Below are 23,029 nucleotides of genomic sequence, written 5' to 3'. Positions count from 1 at the left end.
GCCCATCCTTTATCCATTTCTCCTCCTGGTCTTTCTTCAGCATCTCTGAACCTGCATTCTTTCACTTGTTTCTCTTTCTTTACCTTCCTGTTTTGGACAATCCCATACGTAAATACAACATACCGTGGTAGAACCCTCTCCATTATCTTTATCTCCCCCACTCCTGCTGTCCTCTCTTCTTAGCTAATGCCCCCCCTTCCACACTCCTTTGCATGAGGGTCTTGTGTGCAGCCACACCTTCAGTGTGCTTGGGATTGCGGTGGCCATGTCATACTCAGAAGACAGCTTTTCACGACACTTTTCCCTGTCCTCTGGCTCTTACAACCTTCCTGCCCTCATGATAAAAATGTATTTTTGTTAATATGTGTGTATGTTGGTATATGTATGAGTTTATGTGTGTATGTGTGGTATGTATGTGGTATATGTGTAAGTATATGTGTGTATGTATGGTATAACTGCATGTTTGAGTATGTGTATGGTATGTATATGCATGTTTTGTGTATGTTTGTATATATGTGTGCATGTGTGATGTATGCATATGTTTGTGCATGTATGCTATATGTGTATGTGTGTGGCATATGTGTATCTGTATGCATGTTGAATGTGTGGTATATTGTGTGTTTGTATAAATATACAAATATTTATATGTATATACTGTGGGTACATTATATATGTGTGTGCTTGTATACATGTAAATATGATATATATGTAGTATATGTTTGTGTATATGTGTGGTATATATTGTTTTATGCATATGCTGCTTATATATAATATGCATGTGTGATAAAGATGTATGTTTTATGAATGTGTGTGTTTGTAATTTGTGTATATGTGTGTATTTGTGACATACACATGTGTATTTGTATAAATTCATATATAGTATATGGGTTTGTATATTTATGTGTGTATGGGCTTTGTGTGTATATGTGGTATACGTGTGTGGTTTTGTTTATGTGTGTCGTGTGGTGTAGGTATGGGATACGTGTGTTTTTGTGTGTATGTGTGGTATGGTTGCATGTGCTTGCATGTACATATGTTCTGTGTGTATGTGTATTTTGTACATATGTGCAGGCTTGCTCATGTAGAAGCCAGAGGTTGGCATTGGCTGTCTTCCTCTCTTGCTCTTCATTTTGTTTTCTTTCACCTTTCACTGAACCCAGGGTTTACCAACTGACTAGACCGCCCTGGGGCCCACTCACCTTCTATCACCTCCTCTCTTCCCTCTCCCTCAGTGCACACCAGTGCACACCACCACTCCTTGGTTTATGTGGGTACTAGGGATCTGCTCTCAGCTCCTCGTGCTTTTGGTGCAGACACTTTACTGACTAAACCATAACTACAGCCCTAGGAATTCTTTCTTTTGCTCCATAACCCCTGGGAAGCACTGTGATCTCCAACTTGCTCCTCCTTGCCCCAGAAGTTTTCCAGTCCACACTGCTCCATGTGGAGCCTGGTCAGGGAATAGGAGCGCCATTACTGCTTCCTAGTGACACTGTCACATGACTTCTACACTCACTAAACACAAATCATTCAGTAGCCCTTTCTACCTTTGCTCACACCAGACTTCTCCTCCCGTCTCTGGTCCTCTGCCCCACTCCCACTTGACTGCCCTCACCTCAGGGTAGGCAGGAAACAACCCACGAGAGTTCAGGAAAAGCTTTGGTTTATCAAACTCAAATAGGCTTTAGAGGCAACCAGCATCAAGCATCTCATGTTCTTGGCATGAAGCAGACCACTTCTGACAGACTGAGCCCTGAGAAGATTCCAATGGGGCAGGTAGAATTGCCTGGCCTTGTCTCATATCAGATGTGAGCCCAGGACAATCTAAAATTAGCCACATTCCCTGCCAGGCTGAAGCTCTGCTGGGGTAGCTACAGCTGAGAGGCAGCCACTGTAGCAGTGCCCTCTGCTCTGGGGCAGCACCGAGTGGTAGAAACAGGTGATGGAAAGTTGGCCCTGAAAGAAGAGCCGGATCAAGTTCAGAAGCTGGAACCAGAATGCTGGGCCCAGGAACCAGGACCACTAATCCAGGTTGACATGGCCAGGGTCAAGGAGAGATAGCTTTGGAACCAAGCCAGGCATGCTCACAGTAGTTTCTGCAAGCTGGGGAGGAGGTAGGGTGCTGGGAGGGGAGGGAGCATTTAGGAACCTGCTGAATGCTCACTGTGGTGTGTCTGTATCTCCTCATTGGTCTTTTCTGCCTTTGCCTCTTTTACTGTTAACCAGATGGAAGCCAGATGTGTGCAGCTGCTCTGCCACAGTCACACAGCCACCGGATGGTGAGGCAGGGATGCAAACCTAGGCTGTGTAACACAAGACCTGGCACTTTCCCCTGACCTGTCCTAGAAGTAGCAGGACGAGCTGTTGCTATGATTGGTTGCTATGAAAAAAATACCTGACAAGAGCAACTCAAGGAAGGGGGTGTTGACTTCAGCTCTTAGTTTTAGGGTGCAGTCTGCTGTGGAAGCCCATCAGCAGGAGAATGGCAGCTGGCAAGAATGCATTCCCAGTCAGGAAGCAGAGAGAGATGAATGCGGCTGTTCATCTCGTCCTCCTTAGCATGCAGTCAGGACCCCTCAATGGTTGGTGCTGCCCCCTGAAAGGGTGAATCTATTAGAAATGCCCCCTCAGACGTGTCCAGAGGTGTGTTTCCTTTGACTGGTTAGGTCCTGTCAAGTTGAGAGTGAAGATTAACTCAGGACGTGACTTTACTAAAAACAGAGACTTCACAAAGATCTAAACAAAAAGTCACACTGATGTTTAGGGCAGGTCCCTAAGGTGAATTTTTGGAAAAAGAAATGTGGACACAGATACAGGGCTGAGGGGTAGGTAGTAGCTGGTGTGCAGATAGATAGGGAGAAGTCCAGAGGCAAAGGCCTACCGGCCAAGGCAGGCCAAGGATGTCCATTATGATGAGAGGCTAGGAGGTGATAAGGAATGAGTCCCAGGGCCAAGCTCCTGCGGAAACCTGGATTTTAGCATCCAGAATAGTGAGTCTATAAATTTGTGTCATTTAAGCCAATTTGCAGCACATGATTTGGCAATCTTAGGAAACTATCACAATTACCAATCGCCTTACCTACATGACAGCTATGGGACAACTCTCACTAAAATCCACACTTAATACAAACACACATGATCAGTGTGCCATGACACGCTATCTTAGTCATGCAGTCACAAGGACTGTCACCGTGTAGGGTGTGTCTTCTAACCATGTGGGATTACATTAGGAATCAATACAATAGTAAAAAGAGTCACAAATTAAATAACATCTCACAATTTGTTGTAATGAAAAGTTGACCCAGAAACATTTTGAACTGAAAGAGCAAAATATAACATTTTGAAATTCGAAGTTTCAGTTAAAGAAAGGCCTAGGGAATATTGCTAGCTTCAAAATATATTGGAAGAATATGAAACCAAAGATGTAAGACTTTGTCTTAAGGACTAAGAAAAAGAAGAAAATCAGACAATGTGGATATAAAATAAGTAGAAGGAAAAGAATATTTTTTTTTTAAAAACCACTGAAGGCAAAAAGCTAGGTTTTGTTTGTTTTTTTGAAATTGTGCCTTGCCATTTAGTGTAAGCTGTCCGTGAGTTTCCAGAATTCTCCAGTCTGTTTTCTTAGTGCTGAAGAAAGTAATCTTAAAAGTTAGAACATTAAAATATTGATAAAATAGATACATCCTTGGACAAATGCCAAAGAAGAATGGAAGAGAAAATACAAAGTTATCAGCCTTAGAGTAAGGGTAAAAAGCCAAATAGTCATCTCACAGATTCGATGATGTTCAGCACCCATTTGTAATAAAAACTCATAGCAACCCTGAAGTAAAAGGCAACTTGCCTTAATTTGGCAAATTACTTTCAAAAGACCTTCAGCCCATCTCGTGGTTGTGAAATGTTAAGTGTTAAAATTCCCTCAAAATTGGGAGCAGAGCAAGGACACCAACTATCACTGTGTTTACTCAGCACTGGGTTGCAGGATTGAGCCGTTAAACGAATAGATCGACAGGAAGCTTGCAGTTCAGAAGGGTGTGATTGCCTACACATTCTTTTCATGAATTTATCAGAGTTGCAGGTTCTAGATTAATATACTGAGATCATCCGTATTTTTACATGTTATCAGGAATAAAATGGGGGGAAAAAGTTGAAAATAATTTCATTTGTAAGTGTCAAAGGGAAATGCTTGAGAATACTTTCAAAGCTCCAGATGACCAAAGCAAAAATGGCACCAATCACTGAACCAACACAGGGCAAGACTTGCACACTTGCTGTAAGGTCAGCTCACCTTCCCACCACATTTAAAATGTTGACAACAGAGGCAATTTTCAGGTTACCTACCCTCCTAGATGGTGTCCTGGTCCCAGGGAAACGATGTGAGTGTCTAGTTGACTTCAAGGGCAATAAGGTCTGAGAAGGAGGTTTTCGGGTCTGGCTCCTTTAGTCCACTGTGACTTTGGTAGGAAACCTGAAAGCAGAGACATCACCAAGGACCAACATCTGCATCACACGCCTGGCTTCCATCCTCCCTAATGGTCTTACTGACAAAATGGTGACTTTTCAGACTCAGCAGGTTTATTCTAGAAACATGGAAAAGGGCAGAGCTGGCACCACAGGTCCTCGATGGGACACTTGTTCTGTGCTTCTGTAAGCTAGCCTTTGGGGACACTGTGATGAACTGAATAAAAATGGCTTCTTCACTCATGGATCTTATCATGGATAAAATTCTAGCCCTTTTCTGCCTGTATCATTATCTGCACCCTGAACAGAAGCCTTTCAGACCCTTCCTAGAATCCATGTTGACGTTTCTTATATCTCAGAGTTCAAACACCCCCTTCTACTGTTAGATTCCAATACAATATTTGATTAGACGGGGACATTTTCTGGTTTTATTTTCTCTGCAGTGAAACTTGGCACAGAGAGATCCCAATGGCTCAGAATAGCTCAGTAAGAAATTGAATCCATGTCCAGTGACCTAGACGCTCCTTAAATTCCCACGACATAGAGGGATGGGCGAAGGGCAGTCAGGGGCTCATCTCAACCTTCTGTCCCACTTCAGCACCCCAGCTAGAGCGAGAGGTTGTGGAGAGGTGGTTCTTGGACCACTGAGTAACTGACCTGACTCCCCTGTAAATGTCTTTTCCCAGTCTTTCTGCTACAGCATGGGCACATTTCGGATTGATTTGTCAATATGACAAATGACCGCACACAGAACTGTGAATATCAGAAAATGAAACCCAGTTGCCTTCTTCAGTCAGCCTTAAGTCAATACTTTCCTCCTGCAAAGTCACCAGGTCATTAGTCACCTCCTAATACTCCTTAGCAGGACAATTCTTCCAAACTTCTCACCGGCCTTCCTTCCCCTCTCCACCATTTTTCTAGGGATGTTCACCCCTCACACGGCTAATTACCTGTTTTCTTTCCCTAGAGTGCTGGGTCTTCCCCCACCCCCAGCTGGATTCTTAGGAGATAATGACCTGGCTCAAAAAAATAAGTGCCTGGCTTCCTTCCCCTTTAGCCGGCCGAGGAGACTGATTGGTGCTTCAGGACTTTGAGAGGATCCAAAACAACAGAGCTGAGGGATTCCAGCGCTCCACCTTGTGAGGGCTGAGCGTGTCTGGGCAATGCCTGTGGCTCTGGATGGAGTCATCGGATGAGGCAGAGTTGGCTCGGTCAAGGAGCACTTGCTGCTCTTTTTAAACTCCACGGCACCAGGGATGAAGTCACCTTTTAAAACTAGCTGACTTATTCGTGAATCGCTGTCACTGCTGTTAGAACTTAGTGGTCCCTCCCCCCCACGGCTGGGCACCAGAACCTTCTCTCAGGTAAGCATGTTTTTTTTTTTTTTGTTTTTGTTTTTTTTTTTTTTTTTTTAGTAAGTTTCCACCTAGGGACATCGGGTTCAAGGGACTTTGGAGGGCATCCCTGGAGATATTGGAGTAAAATTAGGAGATGCTGGTTTGGATGGGAGAGGGAAGCCCTTTTGGTCTTCACCTGAAAGGGTAGTAGACCCTGGCTGGATGATTCAACTCTGAGCCTCAGGAGTGGACAGGGGGCTGTGAGCGGGGCTGGGTTTGGGTGCCTCTCACAAGTTGTGCTTTAATTGATGAGGTAGCTAGAAGCGGCCTGTGTTGAACTGACATCCTCCCTACTCCTCAAGAACCTTTGTGACCTCTGGTTTTGTGTTTGAGTCAACCCTTACAGATTTGGGGTAGAGAAGGACAGAGGCTCTGTGGCAAGCCTTGGTTTGTTCTTTAGCTGGCTTGAATGCTTTCTCGGGCATGTAGCAGGAGACAAAGGGGCCCAGGATCTCTGCCTCAACATGCAGGTGCCTCTCATAAACAGTGGCTGCACTTGTGGCAGAAATGAGCCATCATATGCAAGTGCCTGTCTGTGCAAGTTCTTCTAAGGAAATGGGAATGAGGGGTGTGTGTGTGTGTGTGTGTGTGTGTGTGTGTGTGTGTGTGTTTGTGTGTGTTCGCACCTGTGCTCAGATCCTGTAATTCCAAATACTGGAGGACCTTCCCTGCCGCTCTGTTCCTGAGTTACTTGTCACTGACCGACTCGCAGAGATCTTACAGTCTTGGAAAGGCTTGATAAAGGCACCTCGATTATCACAGAAATGCCTGTAGATGGTGAATGGGATTTGGAGATGGCGCTGAAGGACCACCGAGGGAATACTGAGATTCACCTCTGGGCACAGGGCCCTCTTTCTCACGAGCACTTGGAACAATCTCGAATGGTACCAATACCAACCCAAATAATAAAAATGATTATTTTAGTTTTTCAAACAAGATTTTGCTATGAAACCCTGCCTGCCCTGAAGTTTGCTCTGTATCCCAGATTAGCCTGGGCCTCACAGGGAGCCTTCTGCCTCAGGCTTCTGGGAGCTGGGTTTACTTTTTATTTTGAGATGGTCTCACTAAGTTGCCCAAACTTGATTCAAGCTTACTATAACCCAGAGAGGATTCTCCTGTGTCTGCTTCCCAAGTAGCTGGGGCTCCAGGCAGCACCCTTAACCCTGAGCTATCTAGTTTATGGCCCAGCCTCAGCCTGGTCTTGGCCACGTGGCCTTCATTTAACACCTTTTCCTTGTTCTGGAATGAAAATAAGGCCTATGTTACTGGGACAGAGAGGTACATGCACTTGTGGAAGACCCAAAACTGAGCAGTTAAGAACTGCTAGCATTTTTCTCTTTTTCTTTTCTCTGAAGGTCTATAACCTCTCACTGTAGAATAGCTGTGTATGTGTGTGTGCACGTGTGCGTGTGCGCACAAAGTTTACTTATATGTGGCACGGCAACACCCACAGAGGGACACTTATGTGAGGCCTGACAGGTAGCACAGAACACTGAGACGGGCAAGCAAACAGAAAATGAGGTGACTATCGTAGCCACTGAGCGTGTAGCAGGGGTTTGCGTGAGTTGGTGCCTATGCGCCTGAAGACAAAGGGAAACACTGGGAAACACTCATGCCCAGCGCATTTATGTTCAAAGTCCTCAGAAATCTAGGAAGTATACAGGATTCTCTCAGGTGAAGTCTTCCAGAAGGCCTTTGGCTTTCAGAGTGACATCCATGTTAGTGCTTAAAGTGCAAGCTCATTCATTCATTCATTCACTGGTCAAACATCTGGATGTCTGCTCTGAATGGGCACTTTGCTACTCTACCAAGGAAAAATGATAGAAATTTTTCTCATGTGAACCCGAGCTAGCCTTGGGGGTCTGTTTGGCCAACAAAACAGAAGAAGATAACACTGAGGGACAACCAGGGCTAATGTTGCAGCTTCTGTCTGCACTTGTCTGCCCCCCACTCAGAGGGAAGCCAGCCACCGTGGGAAGTGACATAATGACCTGTTGCAAAACCAGCTTCTGGGAAATGGGCAACCAACCTGAACTGTATGGTTGCTAGTTTTCATAGCGCCAGCCCTCACTGGGTGGCATCTCAGGCATCCCAGGCACAGGTGGCTCGAAGACACACTCACTGTCGTCAGAGAGCTATGTGGGAACTCACACAGTAGGTGTGCACTGCTCTGCTCAGCCCATCCACCCACCTTGGGAAATAATAATTTATGTTGTCCAAGGGCAAGGGCAGATTTATGCAGCACTAGGTAACTTGAGTGGAGCCTAATCTACTCAGACACCATTCCTGGGTAGAGCCACAGATATCCCATGATATTGTTGATCAAAAAAAAAAAAAACCCAAGGTCATTATTTGTGTTTACCTTTGTAGGAAAATTTAATTAGTCAATAATTCTGGTGTGTCTGAGGACAACTTCAGTGTACTCATATACATTAAATAAATCTTAAAAAAAATAAATAAATAAGAACTCACATCATGAGGATCTGAGTTCAAGCCCCAGAACCCACATAAAAGCATGGTGTGGCAGTGTGTGTCTGTAATCCCGGATATGAAGGCAGAATGATCTTCAGGGTCTACTGGTCAACCAGGCTAGATGAATCAGTAAACTCAGGGCTCAGTGAGAGACTCTGCCTCAAAAAAATATAATGGAAATAAATCGAGAAAGACACCCAACATCAATCTTTGTCCTTCACAGTACATACACTGGAGCACAAATTCCATCTAAGGAGGCATTAAGGTCAGGTGACTTTGACAGGGATCATGAACCCAGGATGCTCCAAAACAACAAATGAAGGGTAACATCACTCTGGAGAGCAAGAGGTACATACTCAGTTCACCTCCTTTATTTATATCTTGGAAATACCAACTTTTATTTATTGATATTGGATATTTTATGTATTTACATTTCAAATGTTATCTCTTTTTCCAGTTTCCCCTCTGGAACCCCCTTGTTTCATCCTCCCTCTTACTGCTTCTATGAGAGTGCACCCCTCCCACCCACCTACCCCCACCTCACTGCCCTGGCAATCTCTTACACTGGGGAATCTGGCCTTCACAGAACCAAGTGCCTCACTTACTCTTGTTGCCTGACAAGGCCATCCTCTGCTACCTATGCGGCTAAAGCCATGGGTCCCTCCATGTGTACTCTTTGGTTGGTGGTTTAGTCCTGTGAGCTCTGGGGGTTTCATATTATTGTTCTTCTATGGGGTTGCAAATTCCTTCAGCTTCCTTAGTTCTTTCTCTAACTCTTTCATTGGGGTTCTCGTGTTCAGTCCAGTGGTTGGTTGTGAGCATCTGCCTCTGTGTTTGTCAGACTCTGGCAGAGCCTCTCAGAAGACACCTATAACAGGCTCCAGTCAGCATGCTCTGTTTGGCATCTGCAATAGTGTCTATGTTTGGTGTCTTTATATAGGATGGATCCCCAGGTAGGTCAGTCTCCGGGTGGCCTTATGCATTAAAAATTTGGAGATAAGTGGCCCCATGCCCCAACTGGGGGCCTTGCCTAACCTCTGGATATGGTCTCTACAGTTCTCCCTCCCCTTTGTTGGGCCTTTCACCTAATCTCATCCCTGTTAGGTCCTGGGAGCCTCTTTCTTTCTTGGCATCTGAAACTTACTGGTGGTTACCCCCAGTTCCCCATTCCCCTTTGCTACACATCTCTGTTCAAATTATTGATCCTTTTTCTATTATCCCTGTCTCCTCCCAAAACTGATCCTCCCCCATTTTTCCTCTCCCCCTTCTCTCTTTTTCCCAAGTCACTCCTACCCTCAGCCTCCCATGAGTATTTTGTTCCCCCCTCCTAATTTTTTAATTTAAGCTTTATTTACTATGTAAGGTTTTCTGCCTGCATGTATTCCTGCATGCCAAAGAGGACACCAGATCTCACTGTAGATGGATATGAGCCACCAAGTGGTTGCTGGGAATTGAACTCAGGACTTCTGAAAGAGCAGTTGGCGCTCCTAACCTCTGAGCCATCTCTCCTGCCCTTGTTCTAAGAAGGGCTAAAGCACCCACATTTTGGTCTTCCTTCTTTTTGAGCTTCCTAAGGTCTATGAATTGTTTCTTGGGTGTTCCGGGCTTTTGGGCTAGTATCCACTTATCAGTAAGTGCATACCTTGTGTGTTCTTTTGTGACTGGGTTTCCTCACTCAGGATGATAGCTTCTAGTTCCATCTACTTGCCTAAAAAATTCATGAAACATTGTTCTTAGCTGAGTAGTACTCCATTGTATAAATGTACCACATTTTCTGAATTCATTCCTCTGTTAAAGAACATCTGAGTTCTTTTCAGCTTCTGGCTATTATAAATAAGGCTGCTATGAACATGGTGGAACATGTGTCCTTGTTAGATGTTGGAACTTCTTTTGGGTGTATGCCTAGGAGTGGTATAGTTGGGTCCTCAGGTAGTACTATGTCCAATTTTCTGAGAAACTTCCAAACTGAATTCCAGAGTGGTTGTACCAGCTTGCAATCCCACTAACAATGGAAGAGTGTTTCTTTCTCCACATCCTCACCAGCGTTTGCTGTCACCTGAGTTTTTGATCTTAGCCGTTCTGACTGGTGTGAGGTGGACTCTCAGGGTTGTTTTGATTTGCAGAAAATGCCAAATTTTAATCTATGAAAATTTAATCTATTGATTAATTCTTGGCAGGCATTCCTATTTCAGCTTACAGCTGGCCTAGTCATACAAGAGCTCTAGACCAAGCTTGATACAGACATTCTGACTATTAAAGAATGACTGGTTCATATATTTTACATCTTCATTATGAAATATTTATATATCTATGAGTCTGTGACTCCACTGCACCAAGCCTTACTCAGATTAACATTCTGCATAATTACAGTGTTGTATCAGAGCTTGGTCACTGATGCTGGTACGATCCACAGACCCAGTTGCTTGCACTCCGATGTGGGTGATTTATGTAAATTTATGTCTTGAGCTTCATGCAACTACCATGCCAATAATACACAAAGCTATTACATGACTGAAAACCTGTTTCTACCACCTCCTGCTGTTGCCAATCCCTTGAAGCACAATGCCTGTATCATGCCGTTTGGTAAATGTGCTAGGAAGGAATTCATGTAGTGTGGGGTTTGCTCCCTTGGAGTGGAACCTTGAGGACCCTCAAATTTTTGCCTACATCATGGCTGATTCTTTCTCATTAGGGAGTGGCATTGCTCAGAATAGATACACCACAGTTGGCTGGCCATTTGCCGTCAGGCTCATTGGAGTACATTGAAGTTGTTTCTATCTTTGGTTTATTACAAACACATTAATTACTTTTCACGAAGCAGTTTGGATGGCTGTTTGCAGAATACGGTCCATCATGACAGAGAAAATGCAGTCATTGCTGCAGTCAATGAGGCAGAGGACAGACAGAAAGTGGGTGGGGTCATAAATTGCCATGGTTACCCAGTACCTCCAGTGAGACTCACATCTTTCCTTTATTTTTTTTTATTGGCAAGTTTATTTATTTACATTTCAAATGTTGTCCCCCTTCCCAGTTTCCTCTCCACAACCCCCTATTCCATACCTCCCTCCCATCCATCCACTCCCGCCTCACTGCCCTAGCATCCTCCTATGTTGAAACATCGAGCCTCCACGAAACCAAAGGCCTCCCTCCCACTGATGCCAGATAAGGCAATCCTTTGCCACATATTTGGCTAGAGTCGTGGGTTCCTCTGTGTGTACTCCTTGGTTGGGGGTTTAGTCTCTGGGAGCTCTGGGGAGTCTGGTTGGTTGATTATTGCTCTTATTATGAGGTTGCAAACCCCTTCAGCTTTTTCAGTTCTTTCTCTACCTCCTCCATTGGGAACCCTGTGCTCAGTCAGATGGTTGGCTGTGAGCATCTGTCTCTGTATTTGTCATGATCTGGCAGATCCTCTTGGGGTCAGCTATATACACTCACCTTTTAAAGGTCCCACAACCTTCTAAAATATCTCCATCAGCTGGGAAGCCAGGAGTTCAAATGCATGAACCTGTGGGGGACACATACAATCCAATGCTGCCATTACCGTTACGTACAAGTTTCTGCATGAAGGCCAATGCATACTTCTCTGTGATCAATCAGTACAGGTGGTGTATCTGATTCCTATGGGAAGCTGATTTTAATTTTAATGGAAGCTGCTGCCAAACTATCTCTATTTCTTATTTTACTCATTATGATAAGTGGGCGTGTTCTATTACTGTGGTTGGAATCTCTGCTTGCCTGTTGGGTTTAATGGGGTTATTTGCTGTCAGTATGTACTTTCGGTGACATGTGTACTTATATAAATAGCATGTTTAACTGACAAAACTTTTACTGCGCACACACATATACATACATACATACATACTTAATCTAGATAAAGCCACTTATCATATGTTTGAAAATATTTTCACCAAAACTATAATCTTTTGTAGAACCAATAATTAATTTTCATAAAGTTTAGTTTATCAGTGTTTTCCTTTTTGCCAGATGGCCCTCAAACACACACACCCCAGCCTCTTGCATTTTCTTGGACATACTGTACTCTGTGTTAAAAGTTTTAATCTTTTACCATAATTTTTGGACACTACCCTTATATTTTTCTAAAAGAGCTGTAGCTTTATATATTGCATTTTATACCTTTGATTTTATTTTCCATTGATTTTCATAAAGTGTCAAGTTAAATTGAAGGTAATTTGGAGGGAGGGTATAAACTTGTGAAAATGTTCTAGCACCATTTTTTTTAAAGCCAGGCCTTCTTCATTGGGTTACTTTTGCACTTTGTCAAAAATAAACTGGGCTGGGCTTGGTGGCACACGCCTGTAATCATAGCACTTGGAAGGCTGGAATAAAAAAGTTCCTGAGAGCCAGACAGCCCACTGGGTTACATAATGAAAATCTCAAAAACAAACAAACAAGCACACAGACACACACACACACACACACACACACACACACACACACACACCCCAGTGTGAAATCTCACTTCCTTTCCTGTGTCTTGTTCAAAGTCTATGGTGCCTCCCAGCCTTTCCTCTATGTGATTTTAAGTATGTGTGTGCCTTCCTTTTATAATTGAACTCTGTCTATGAACTGCCTTATATTTTATAAATCAACATGATTTTCAGTCATAAGAAGTTCTTACAGTGCTAATTTGCTTTCGTGGCTAAGTGGCTCCACAGTATAACCTGTATTTTGTTAGCTTTTTGAGGGTTATACGAATATTCCCATTCCTTTACTTAGAAAGAACGCTGCATATGCACATGGAGGAGAAAAATGCTCTGCAACCGCACTGCACAGTATGCTTAGCAATCTAGCTTCCCCACTGATTGCAAATGTCATTCTGCATACACCAAATCAACTGCGCAATTTATTTTGAGTTGGGGGTCTTACTATGTAGACCAGGATGGGCTTGAACTTGCAGAGCCCTGCCTGCCTCTGCTTCCACCTCCCAAGTGCTGGGATTGGCAAATAGTTAATTCCAGCGACAGAGGCACACTGCTTTATTTCAGCCTTATGGTGAGTGTCATATAAACACATTCACATATACATCTGCATGTGCAAAGGTAATTATTGGAAATGAAGACAAGAAATGGTAACAGCTACTTCTGGAGAGGAATTTTTGGGGTGTCACTGGTGAGTGAGATCTCTCCTTTCAGTCATACTCAACGTCTATGCTCTTTAAAGTCAGCAAAAGCATTTTATTGCATTTCTTATATAATTGAAAATAGTGTCTGCTCAAAACCTAAGTCTGTAGGAAGGTGAATTCAGTTCCTCAGTTCCTCCACACTGGGAGATCTGGGGAGCTTTTAGGAGACATGGAAGCCTGGAGTCGGCCCCCAGGATTTCATATTCTGCTTCAGATTCGGTGCATTAATGTATTTTTAAAATCCCCTAGAAAGTTCTAACACGCAACAGAAGATGGGAAATTCTGCTGGAGGCATGGGAGGCTCCTAAGGGTTCCCAGAAGGCCACCATGGCAAGGTAGTCTCAGGATAGGGGTACTTGGAAAGACTATTCAGTGCATTCTCTAGCTCCCCTGTTGTGTTGATGTGAAAGTAAACACACGCACAAAGAGGTGGGGCAAACGGTACTCACACTGTATGCACATCCACAGTTCTGAGACAGGCCTTGTTTTCACCAAGGTAGAGCTACTCAGCTCCTTCCATGTAAGAGGAGGTAAAGAGCTTATCCTAGCCATGACCCTGAGAAATCAAACCAAAAGTCAACAGTGGGGTATTCCCACACCGTGACTGGCACCAGAAAGTAGGAATTCATTATTTGGAGAGCCAATCTGTTCTAACGACATGGCTGGAAGCCTGGTCTCAAAGAAGGTTGAATGAAGAACTCTCCTGTCTGGCTTTCTTTCCACCTAATACTCCTCCCTGATGGGGGTAGATTCCCAGTGTGGGTAGCTGTTCCCCTCTCTGTTCTACTCTGTACATCTCTTCTGATGCCTTCTCCATCCTGACCGGTCCTGTCTCCATATTCTTCACACATATGCTTGGCAGAGCTCACAATGGTCTGCCTCTGATTTGGTGATTTTCGGCACTGGGTGACTATAGGAATTTTGGGGGACGTATGTGTCCCTATGATTGTCAGGGCCCGAGGGAAGGTAGCAGCAGCAGAAACAGGATGATCAAGCCACCACGTGATTGAAGGAAGAAAGTAGCAGAAAGGTGGGTTTCCTTCGTGTGGCTAGAACATGTGTCATGAACAGCCCAGCCAAGCCGTGCATGAAATCAGCCCCAGTGTATATGACCTGCCTAGAGAGCAACCTGCCTAGAGAGGTGAGCCGTTTGCAAGCACTGGGTTGGGTGGAGAGACGCTGTTCTCCTGACCAGCGTTGGCCTCCATGTATCAATATGGTGTTCATGTGTGTGTATGTGTGTGTTTGTGTGTTCTATCTTGTGTGTACCTACAACAGCGTCTCTCCACCCAACCCAGTGCTTGAAAATTTTTTAATTAAAAAAAATTTAAATGAGTACACTCAAGTTGAATGTTTGTTTCTCTCCAAATTCAAATTTGTATAGCAAAGATCTAAGCCTCCAGGTGGTGGTATTTAAAAGTGGGGTCTTGAAGAGTGGGGGAGTCATATGAAGGCATAAGTAGGATGCTTGGGATAATGATGCTCCTTGCAAGAAGAGGAGGAGAGACAGAGGCTTCCCATCTCTTCCCACTTTGTGAGATGAAGGGTGTAGTGGCAAAGACCCCTCTTTGTGGCATGTAACTAGTCAGATGGCACCTCTAGAATTCCTCATTCTCCAGAACTGCTAGACATGGATGGCTGTGGTTTAAACCATTCCGTTTGCATTTAAACCATTCTGTTATATACAGTTGAGCTTGCTAATGCATGCAGCAGTTAGACAATTAAAATTATCTAAGAACCTCATAGGGCTGTTTTTTTCCCCTCTGACTCAAATATGTCTTTCAAGATGCACCGAAACCTCGGGCTCCATTCTTGCCAACACTCTATTCTTGGTTTGTAATCAGAGCTGTGACAGTTTATCTCATCTGGCTCTTAGTCTCCCCAGCCTCATCCTGGTGCCTTCTCTAAGACAGTTAATCCTCTGCAGTGGTTTCCCGCACCTGTGGCCAGTCGCCGCTGTTTATGGCTCTTCCCCAGAAAGCTCTTGCTCTGCTCCTTTGTCTCCTCACCTCTGGTGCTCTTTGCTGGCTTCTCTTTGTTGGCTTGCTTTCCTTCTCCCTCCGGGAACTGGCACAGGGGACAGCTGCACTCTTACCCACTTTTTCCAGTGACCTTCTTGTTCTCCATCAGCCAACGGAGCCATCATGGAGACCAGTGACCGCCCTCAAATGCTCCTTACAGTTCATGCCCACTCCAGGTGGAACAAAAAGAACCAAGATACTCTTCAAGTGTTACCAATGACAACCAAGAACAATGGCTACCATCAGTGGTTGACTGTTTTAATGTGGTCAGGATTTCCACTGGGCACATTACAGACATTTCTCAGTTGATTACTACAATGACCTGACAAGGATATGCTGTGACCCAATGCTAGAAATGAAAATAATCAGGCTCTTCAGGTTAGCTTGCCCAAGACCACTGCTATGACTGAGATTTAGCTTCAGAGCTATCCCCAAAGTCCCTGCTGCTAACCACTATGCTTACCTGCCTCCCACGGGCTTGTTATCTCACAGCTTCAGCAGCCAAGATAAAATCTCAACAATGACTATGGAGTGATGTCTATAAATGAATTTGCTAAGACAGCGAGCTGCTATATGTTTGTGTATTGTTTTGCATGTTCTATAGCTGATGTCAGTTTTTCTCACATTGCGCTCAGGAAGGGAGATGAGACATTGTGAGCCCTCTTTCACACACTGGAGAAACCGAGTCTGGGGGAAAGTCTTGTGCTGGGCCAATACATTAACCTGAGTCTTTTCACACTCTTATTTTTCTTTGTTCATCAATTTGTACCTGGACATTGAGCTGCCAGGATGGTGGGTCTGGTGACAGATCTGTGGTTACCACTGCAGGTTTGCCGGTGTTGTGTGAGGAATTGAGTTTCTCAGCCGAGGGTGTAGTATCCCAACCTGAGCTAGCGTCTCAGTATGCTTCCAGCAAGAACGTAGTGGGAGCGAGGGTGGCCTTAACGTGATAGACCATCATCTTGTGAGAGGAGCATGAAGTTCAGTCTGCATGGATGGTCCTGATGGAGACATCCTGAATTGGTTCCCCACGGACCAGCACCTGAGGTCAGTAGAGGACCTCCTAACTTTTAACTTCATTATGCGTCCTAAAAATATGTCTGTTGCCATAGCTCCTTAGTGAGTGGCAGTATAAATTATTTATTGACACACTTAAAATAGTAACATCAATAAATTATACCATAGCTTTGGAAACACCCTACCCATTTGGAAAAGCTAGTTTGAAATAATGTTTTTTAAGTTATTAAAATTTCCAAGTTCTATGATGCTGAGAGGATTCTCAGACACGAATAAGAAGCACCGAATTATTGGATCAATGCTCAGACGTCAAGCATTTCAGACACAGAGAGGAGGATCCTTGCCCTTTTATGCATCCAAAACAGTGTCTTCACAGTACTTGTTCACATAGTGCTACTGAATTATATCTTTTGAATATTAAGAGTCCAAGTGTCTCTTTTTTTATATTTGGGTTATTCTGAGCTAGATGGGAAAGGATTTTCCAAGTTTAGATGTTGGAACTCATCAGAATAAACCCCTGAGGTTGCCCAAAGGGGAAACTGACCACCATTCAGCATTCAAAGGTCAGCAATGACACTTTGCCCTTGACATCAAAGCTTGGGTCTTAGGTGCTTGAGAACTGAGTGGTAAAGGAGACTAACTCTTGTCTTGTGGCCTCCTCCTCTTTCCTGCTTCAGTCAGTTGCTTCCTACAGCTTCTGCGTGGGACCATATACATTTATGTAACCATCAACTTTTACTCCTGGTTCATCGAAGAAGCAGGCCTAGGTTTGCAAGCATGGAGAACACCAGAACTGGATGAGATCTTGCTCTTTATGGAAAGACATGCATCTCACCTTTAGACATCCTTTCAAGGACAGAACAAGGTCCAGAAAGGGCTGAAACAGTTCAGAATGCAGGACATTATCAGTCTTTTGTTGAAAATCTACATATGAATTGCTTGACAGGTGTTCACAGATGCAGTGAATGAGCTAGAAATTCAGGGAGCTCAGCATCTCTGGGGCTTCAGCTCAGGTTGAACAGCATTTGCTAGGGAGCTAAGAAGGCAAGGGTTGAACTAAGACCTCCAGATCATCTTCACCATTCTAGAACCCGCTCTTTGCAAATACTTGTGTTTCCCTGTGTGTGTGTCTCATGTTTCTACTTGTTACATTGTCCTATGGTGATGTGTCCAGACATGTTTCCCTCAAGAAAGGGAACAAAAATCTATTCTTGGCTCCATTTTAGTCCAGTAGCTAGGACATGGGAGTCACTCTAAAGATTGTCTAAGTAACTATCAACTGAGTGGGTGAAGTTATCAGCGAGTAGTCCTGCCTCCCATGGTCAGGTCTACATTCCTTAGAACCAGTAGTTGTTTAAATCCCTTAACAACAGAATATACTACCTGATTCTCCAAACACTGTACTTGTAGCTAATGAATTTCTTCACAGATGGAACCCCAGGATAGCAAAGTAAATTATCAAAGTACAGGCAGGATTCTTCTGAGTTGTATTTTTAGGTCAAGTTCACAACATCATAAATGACCCTGGTGACTAGGACTATAAGTATGACTTGGCTGGTTTATGGAGGTTTGTGTCTACACAGGTAATCAGACATGCCAAGCAGGTGGGCAGATATGCAAGCTTAAGTGGGATCATGGGTAAAGGAGTTCTCAGCCAGATAAGCCAGATAAGACCAGATAGAAGCAGAGGTAGATATGGTGTGCTTAGTTGGAAAAATTGTCAAAACAGAAGTCGTGGGTGAGTGTGCAGACAGAGTGCTATTCAAAGAGACTTGCTAAACTGAGATCGGCTCATACCAAATACGACTACACACTCCTTCCCTCCTGAGTGTATCTGTTTGTTCAACATATCTGAATCATTTACTCTGTGACAGCCACTGTGAAAATGTAAGCATACCAATACAAACAAGACACGGTCGGTCTCTGTTCTAAGTGAGTAAACATTAAGCCGAACCTCTCAGACACATGAGTAGAATTGTAACACCATGTCATTAATGGCAGTAGGGGCAGGGAGCTGGCGGAAACCTCTGGGAGCACATGACCAGGTCAAAATATGAGATAGGTAGAATGTGGTTAGAATAGAGGATGGTGATCAGCCAAAAGCCCGACTCAAGGTGTATGAATGTACGTATGAACGCAGATGCAGAGGACCACGGAGGAAGTCTATTCAGGAGCTGTACACACCCAGACATAGCGGGATCCTGTATGCACCACTGAATAGTCCTCACTTTCTCCTCAGAACAATGAGTCCACTCAACTGGGAAATGAGTTCATCAGATAGGTTTCAAAAGCACCTGCTACAGCAAAAGTGTGATTAACAGGACAGAGGGAAGACAGAGCAGGGACACACTGCTGTGAGTGCAGTGGAGGAACTGAGAACCAACACAGATGGACTCAATGTCAGAGAATCCCCAAAGGCCAGTGGTTGGCTTGATGTGAACATGATCAGTCCCACGGTTGGCTGGGATTCTGGCCTGAGTGGCTGGGACATTGCCTCACTCAGGAGGCACACAAGCAAGAGGCGAGGAGTCAGTGTCACGGAGTGACGGTGCAAAACCCCATACACTCAGCGGGCTCACCTTACATCAAGGTCAGCATGTCTCCTTCGGGAGTCTAAGGGGACGGAATGCTTGGCTAGAATCCAGACCCCGTTATAAACCTTACTTACCCCTTCCTTCTCTTAACCAGTATTTATTACACAGCAAGTCTGTGCTCAGCATCCCAGCATCTCACAGTCCCCAGTGCTCATGTGTGCAGGTGGCTCACTTCTACAGAGGACAGCTAAGCTCTAGGTATCCATACCACTGTACCTGCTGTCCCACGCTATCTAACACAGTCCTCGATCCCGGGTCTCATAGCTGGAACATTTGCTTTGTCACTGGATTAGTGAGGCTTCCTTACATTTTAGTTTAATCTTTGAGATTTTTACTTGGGAACAAGTTAGATACCTAGAGAAAACTCCGGATAAGTTTCTTCATATGGACACAGGCTTGGAAACTATTTTCTAAACTCTAGAATTTTTTTTTTTGACTAACCCCGGGGCTTTCTGGGACCCAAGGGATAGTGGTACAGTTACAGTAATAGATGTGACATGATGTTTGAGTTATTCAATTTCACTTCATATGTGATGCTTAGCTTTTCTAAGCTGAGGTGTGAAATTTGGGTGTCAAGACATATCAGTGGGGTCTACAGAAAGAAACCTAAAATGTGCAGATGGCTAAAATTTATTCATGGGCTTGAGTCTAAGCCCACATATTCAGAAGACAGCATCTTACAAATCTAACTCTGAAAGAAATTCAGGGCTGTCTACATTAGTGGGCCTGCTCTCTGAGGGGTAATTAAAAATCAAACAAAGTTCTTGGAATTTTCAACTCCTCAGGGATACACAAGGATTGATAAAGTGATTTGGAATTTCTAGTCTGTTGTAAATAAAGTCTTTTCGGGATTATTAGTTTACTAATATTATTTGATGATCAACAAGGATATAAACATTATATATTTATTTCAGTCAATTAAGCAAGACCATTATGGACATGACTCAGATTATATTATTCTAGAAACTTTTCAATTTTTAATTTAGTTTTGTTTTAAGGATATGTCATACAGTTCAGGCTGGTCTGGAACTTTCTGTATAGCTGACTTTGAACTGTATAATGACATTGAACAATTGATGCTCCTATGTTCATCTTCCAAGTGCTGAAATTACAGCTTATGCTGCCCAACTTGACTTACATTTTTAGTTTTGCACAGAGAATGCCTCTTGCTCAATAGTAGACACCCTCTAGCTCAGTTGGCTGCCTATTACACACTTAGCTAGTCAAAGAACAAATAATGCAGCTTCCTCAGTTCACTGACACAAGAGAGAGATTGCCTTTGTGTCTTGCTTTTTTATGCTGTGGAAAGCTAGCATGACCAAGTCAACTTACAAAAGAAAGCGTTTATTGGGATTCTGGTTCCAGAGGATTGAAGTCCATGACCTTTATGGTTGGTAACTTGGCAGCAGGCAGGCAGCCATGACACTGGAGCCGTAGCTGAGAGCTCATCGGATCCATGAGCAAGAAGGCAGAGAAAGGGGTGTGGGGATAGCATGGGATTTTAAAACCTCAGAGCCCACCCCCAGTCATACACATCCTCCAATGAGGCTACACCTCCTAAGTCCTTCCCAAACAGTTCCACCAGCTGGGAACCAGGCATTCCAATATATGAGCCTGTATGAGCTATCATCATTCAAAACACATTTATAAAAGCAAAATATTCTAGTCTGCAAACCTTGGGAACCTGGATCACCCTCTGACACCATCTTGATTCTTTTAGTAAGAGTGGGAAATTTTAGTCCAGATAAAGGTATTTGTTCAGAGGTCAAAGTTAATGCTAGGCCATGATGAGCTCTGGCTTCTGGAGTCCAGAGTTGTCATCAGCTACTGTGTTTACTCTTGTTCAGAATTATCTTCTAAGACCTTGAGACTGAACATAGATTTCTGGTGAGCTGTCTGCTGAGTGCACCACAATTTTTATCAGCCTTGGTGCTTCATCTGAGACTTTTGCTTGGTGCAACTCCAAGAAGCACTGTATCCAGAAAGCAGCAATTGACCTGCTCTGGCTACAGCTGTGCAGGCTGTGTTCAGACCCACAGGGTGGCTCTGAACAGCATTCTGGACATTTTACAGATCAAACCAAGCTATCTGGTCTGATTACTGCAAACCATCAACTGTGCCCATCCAATCAGGCCTCGGGGTTTCTGCCACAGTGGAGCTCCCATTTGCCACATTCACAGATGTGTTACTCAGCTATGTTCAATTATTCATAAACCACTTTTATTTGAGGCCCGGTTCCTTGCACAATGTTAGAAACACTGCTTTGTAATGTGGGCAAAAGTTTGGCCATAAGTTGTCATCAACAAAGATGCAGTTTATTTCCCAGGAGGGCCTTCTCAAGGGTCGTTAGTGTGGTGATTGGCTTTTCATGAAAGCCTGGCATCCTTGTGACACAGCCTTCCTATTGGCATGGCAAATGAAAGTGGAATTTCTCCCTGGGGTCCCGCAATACTCTTCCCCATTACTGAAGCCTGTAATATATATTTGTGTGTGTGCATGTGTGTGTGTAATAGAGAGAGTTATAGCCTTTTAATTTGATGATTTTGGTCTGTTTTTCATATATATATGTGTGTGTGTGTATAATGTATATGTATGTATGTGTATGTGTATGTATAATGTATATGTATATGTGTGTATGTGTATGAGTATATGTATGTGTGTATGACTGTATTCTCTCTTCCTTCCGTCTTATCTTTCTGCTTTCCTTCTTTCTTCTATGTTACCTCCTAACTCCCTCTTCCTACTTCTATTCTCCCCCTTTCCCTGAAATTCTAGGAGCCAGTAACATACACGAAGAATGAGAGTAAAAAGAAAGTTCTTCGCCCAGGATGCGGTGTGACAAGTTTTGCTTGAGAGCATTTCTTTCCCAGTGGACAGAGAAATGTGGCTTGGGGACTTAAGGCACCCCACTCTCAGGCTAGATTCATAGCTCTGCAATAAGGCTGCAAGTTAACTAGTCCAGACCGTAAACTGTCACTTTGAACTGAGACGCCTTCTTCTCCTGGAGGGTGTGAGCAGTAGTCCATACCCATTTCTGTTCTTTATGTCTTTCAGGCGTTTGATGAGAGCTGCATGCACGAGGGGCTAGGTGGAAGCATGGATCTCAGTGGAAACTGGGCCCTAGAGGAAGGAAGCTGGCTGTCACACACTGGGGATCACCATTTCCCCAACACCAGAGCAGGTATGGCCACGTTTCCTGATGCTGATTCTCATGGTCTCTCCCATTCCTGTCCTTCACTGTGTCAGCCTGTCTGTGCTTCCTGTGTGCCCGGAACTGTTGACTTTTCAAGGGCAGCTGTGTGCAGAATACTGAATGTGGGCTTAGACGTCAAACAGACCTACATTGAGATCCTGAATGTACACGTCGTTACCTGTGTTACTTTAAGAAGAAGCAGTTGCCCTGGGAAACTAGGATTGAGAATGTTTGTTGTGCAGAGTGGGGGACCAGCAGTGCGGTGGATTACCATTTCCTCTAGTCCTCACTAGATGAGCCAATATCATGGCACTCACCCTGTGTATCAGGCACTGGACTCCAGCTTTGCTGCAAGCACCCGGGCAGAGGACAGAGCTACGCCCCTCCGATTCTTTCACAGATGCCACCCAAGATCATCAGTAAACACCGATATTTACATTAAGGTCCATATCATTAGCAAAATTAGTTATGGAGTAGTAACGAGAATAATGGCTGCAGTGGTGGCTGAGGGTCAGCACAACTTGAGGAACTGTCTGACGGGGCTGCACAGTTAGGAAGGCTAAAGACCACTGTTCTGAAAGGAGCATCATATGCTCTGAGGGAAGAAACACTGTTGCAGCCTATTACAAAAGCCACAGACCTTTGCATGCAATACCCGCTCAGCAGGCAGCCCCTGAATGGCTGGCAATGAGTGTGTGATGGATGGGCCCTGGAGTATCTGTGCCTTTGAGAGA

General features: G+C 44.1%; 1 protein-coding gene across 2 annotated transcripts in view; it reads left to right on the top strand.

Annotated features, from left to right (window-relative positions):
- The first annotated feature begins 5,685 nt into the window (after positions 1–5,685).
- AMOTL1 (angiomotin like 1) overlaps positions 5,686–23,029 on the top strand; it is a 117,506-nt gene continuing 100,162 nt past the window's right edge. For both annotated transcript variants that reach the window (XM_080930097.1, XM_080930096.1), the window contains exons 1-2: positions 5,686–5,822; positions 22,157–22,283. In XM_080930097.1, coding sequence (XP_080786223.1) covers positions 22,175–22,283 — 109 coding nt within the window. In that variant the 5' untranslated portion in view covers positions 5,686–5,822; positions 22,157–22,174. The remainder of the gene's footprint in view (positions 5,823–22,156; positions 22,284–23,029) is intronic.

The sequence above is a fragment of the Micromys minutus genome (assembly GCF_963924665.1).
Source record: "Micromys minutus genome assembly, chromosome: 16".
In the NCBI taxonomy this organism is placed as follows: domain Eukaryota; kingdom Metazoa; phylum Chordata; class Mammalia; order Rodentia; family Muridae; genus Micromys; species Micromys minutus.
The sequence above is the reverse complement of the archived record's forward strand: the minus strand, read 5'-3'. Positions and strand labels throughout refer to the sequence as shown.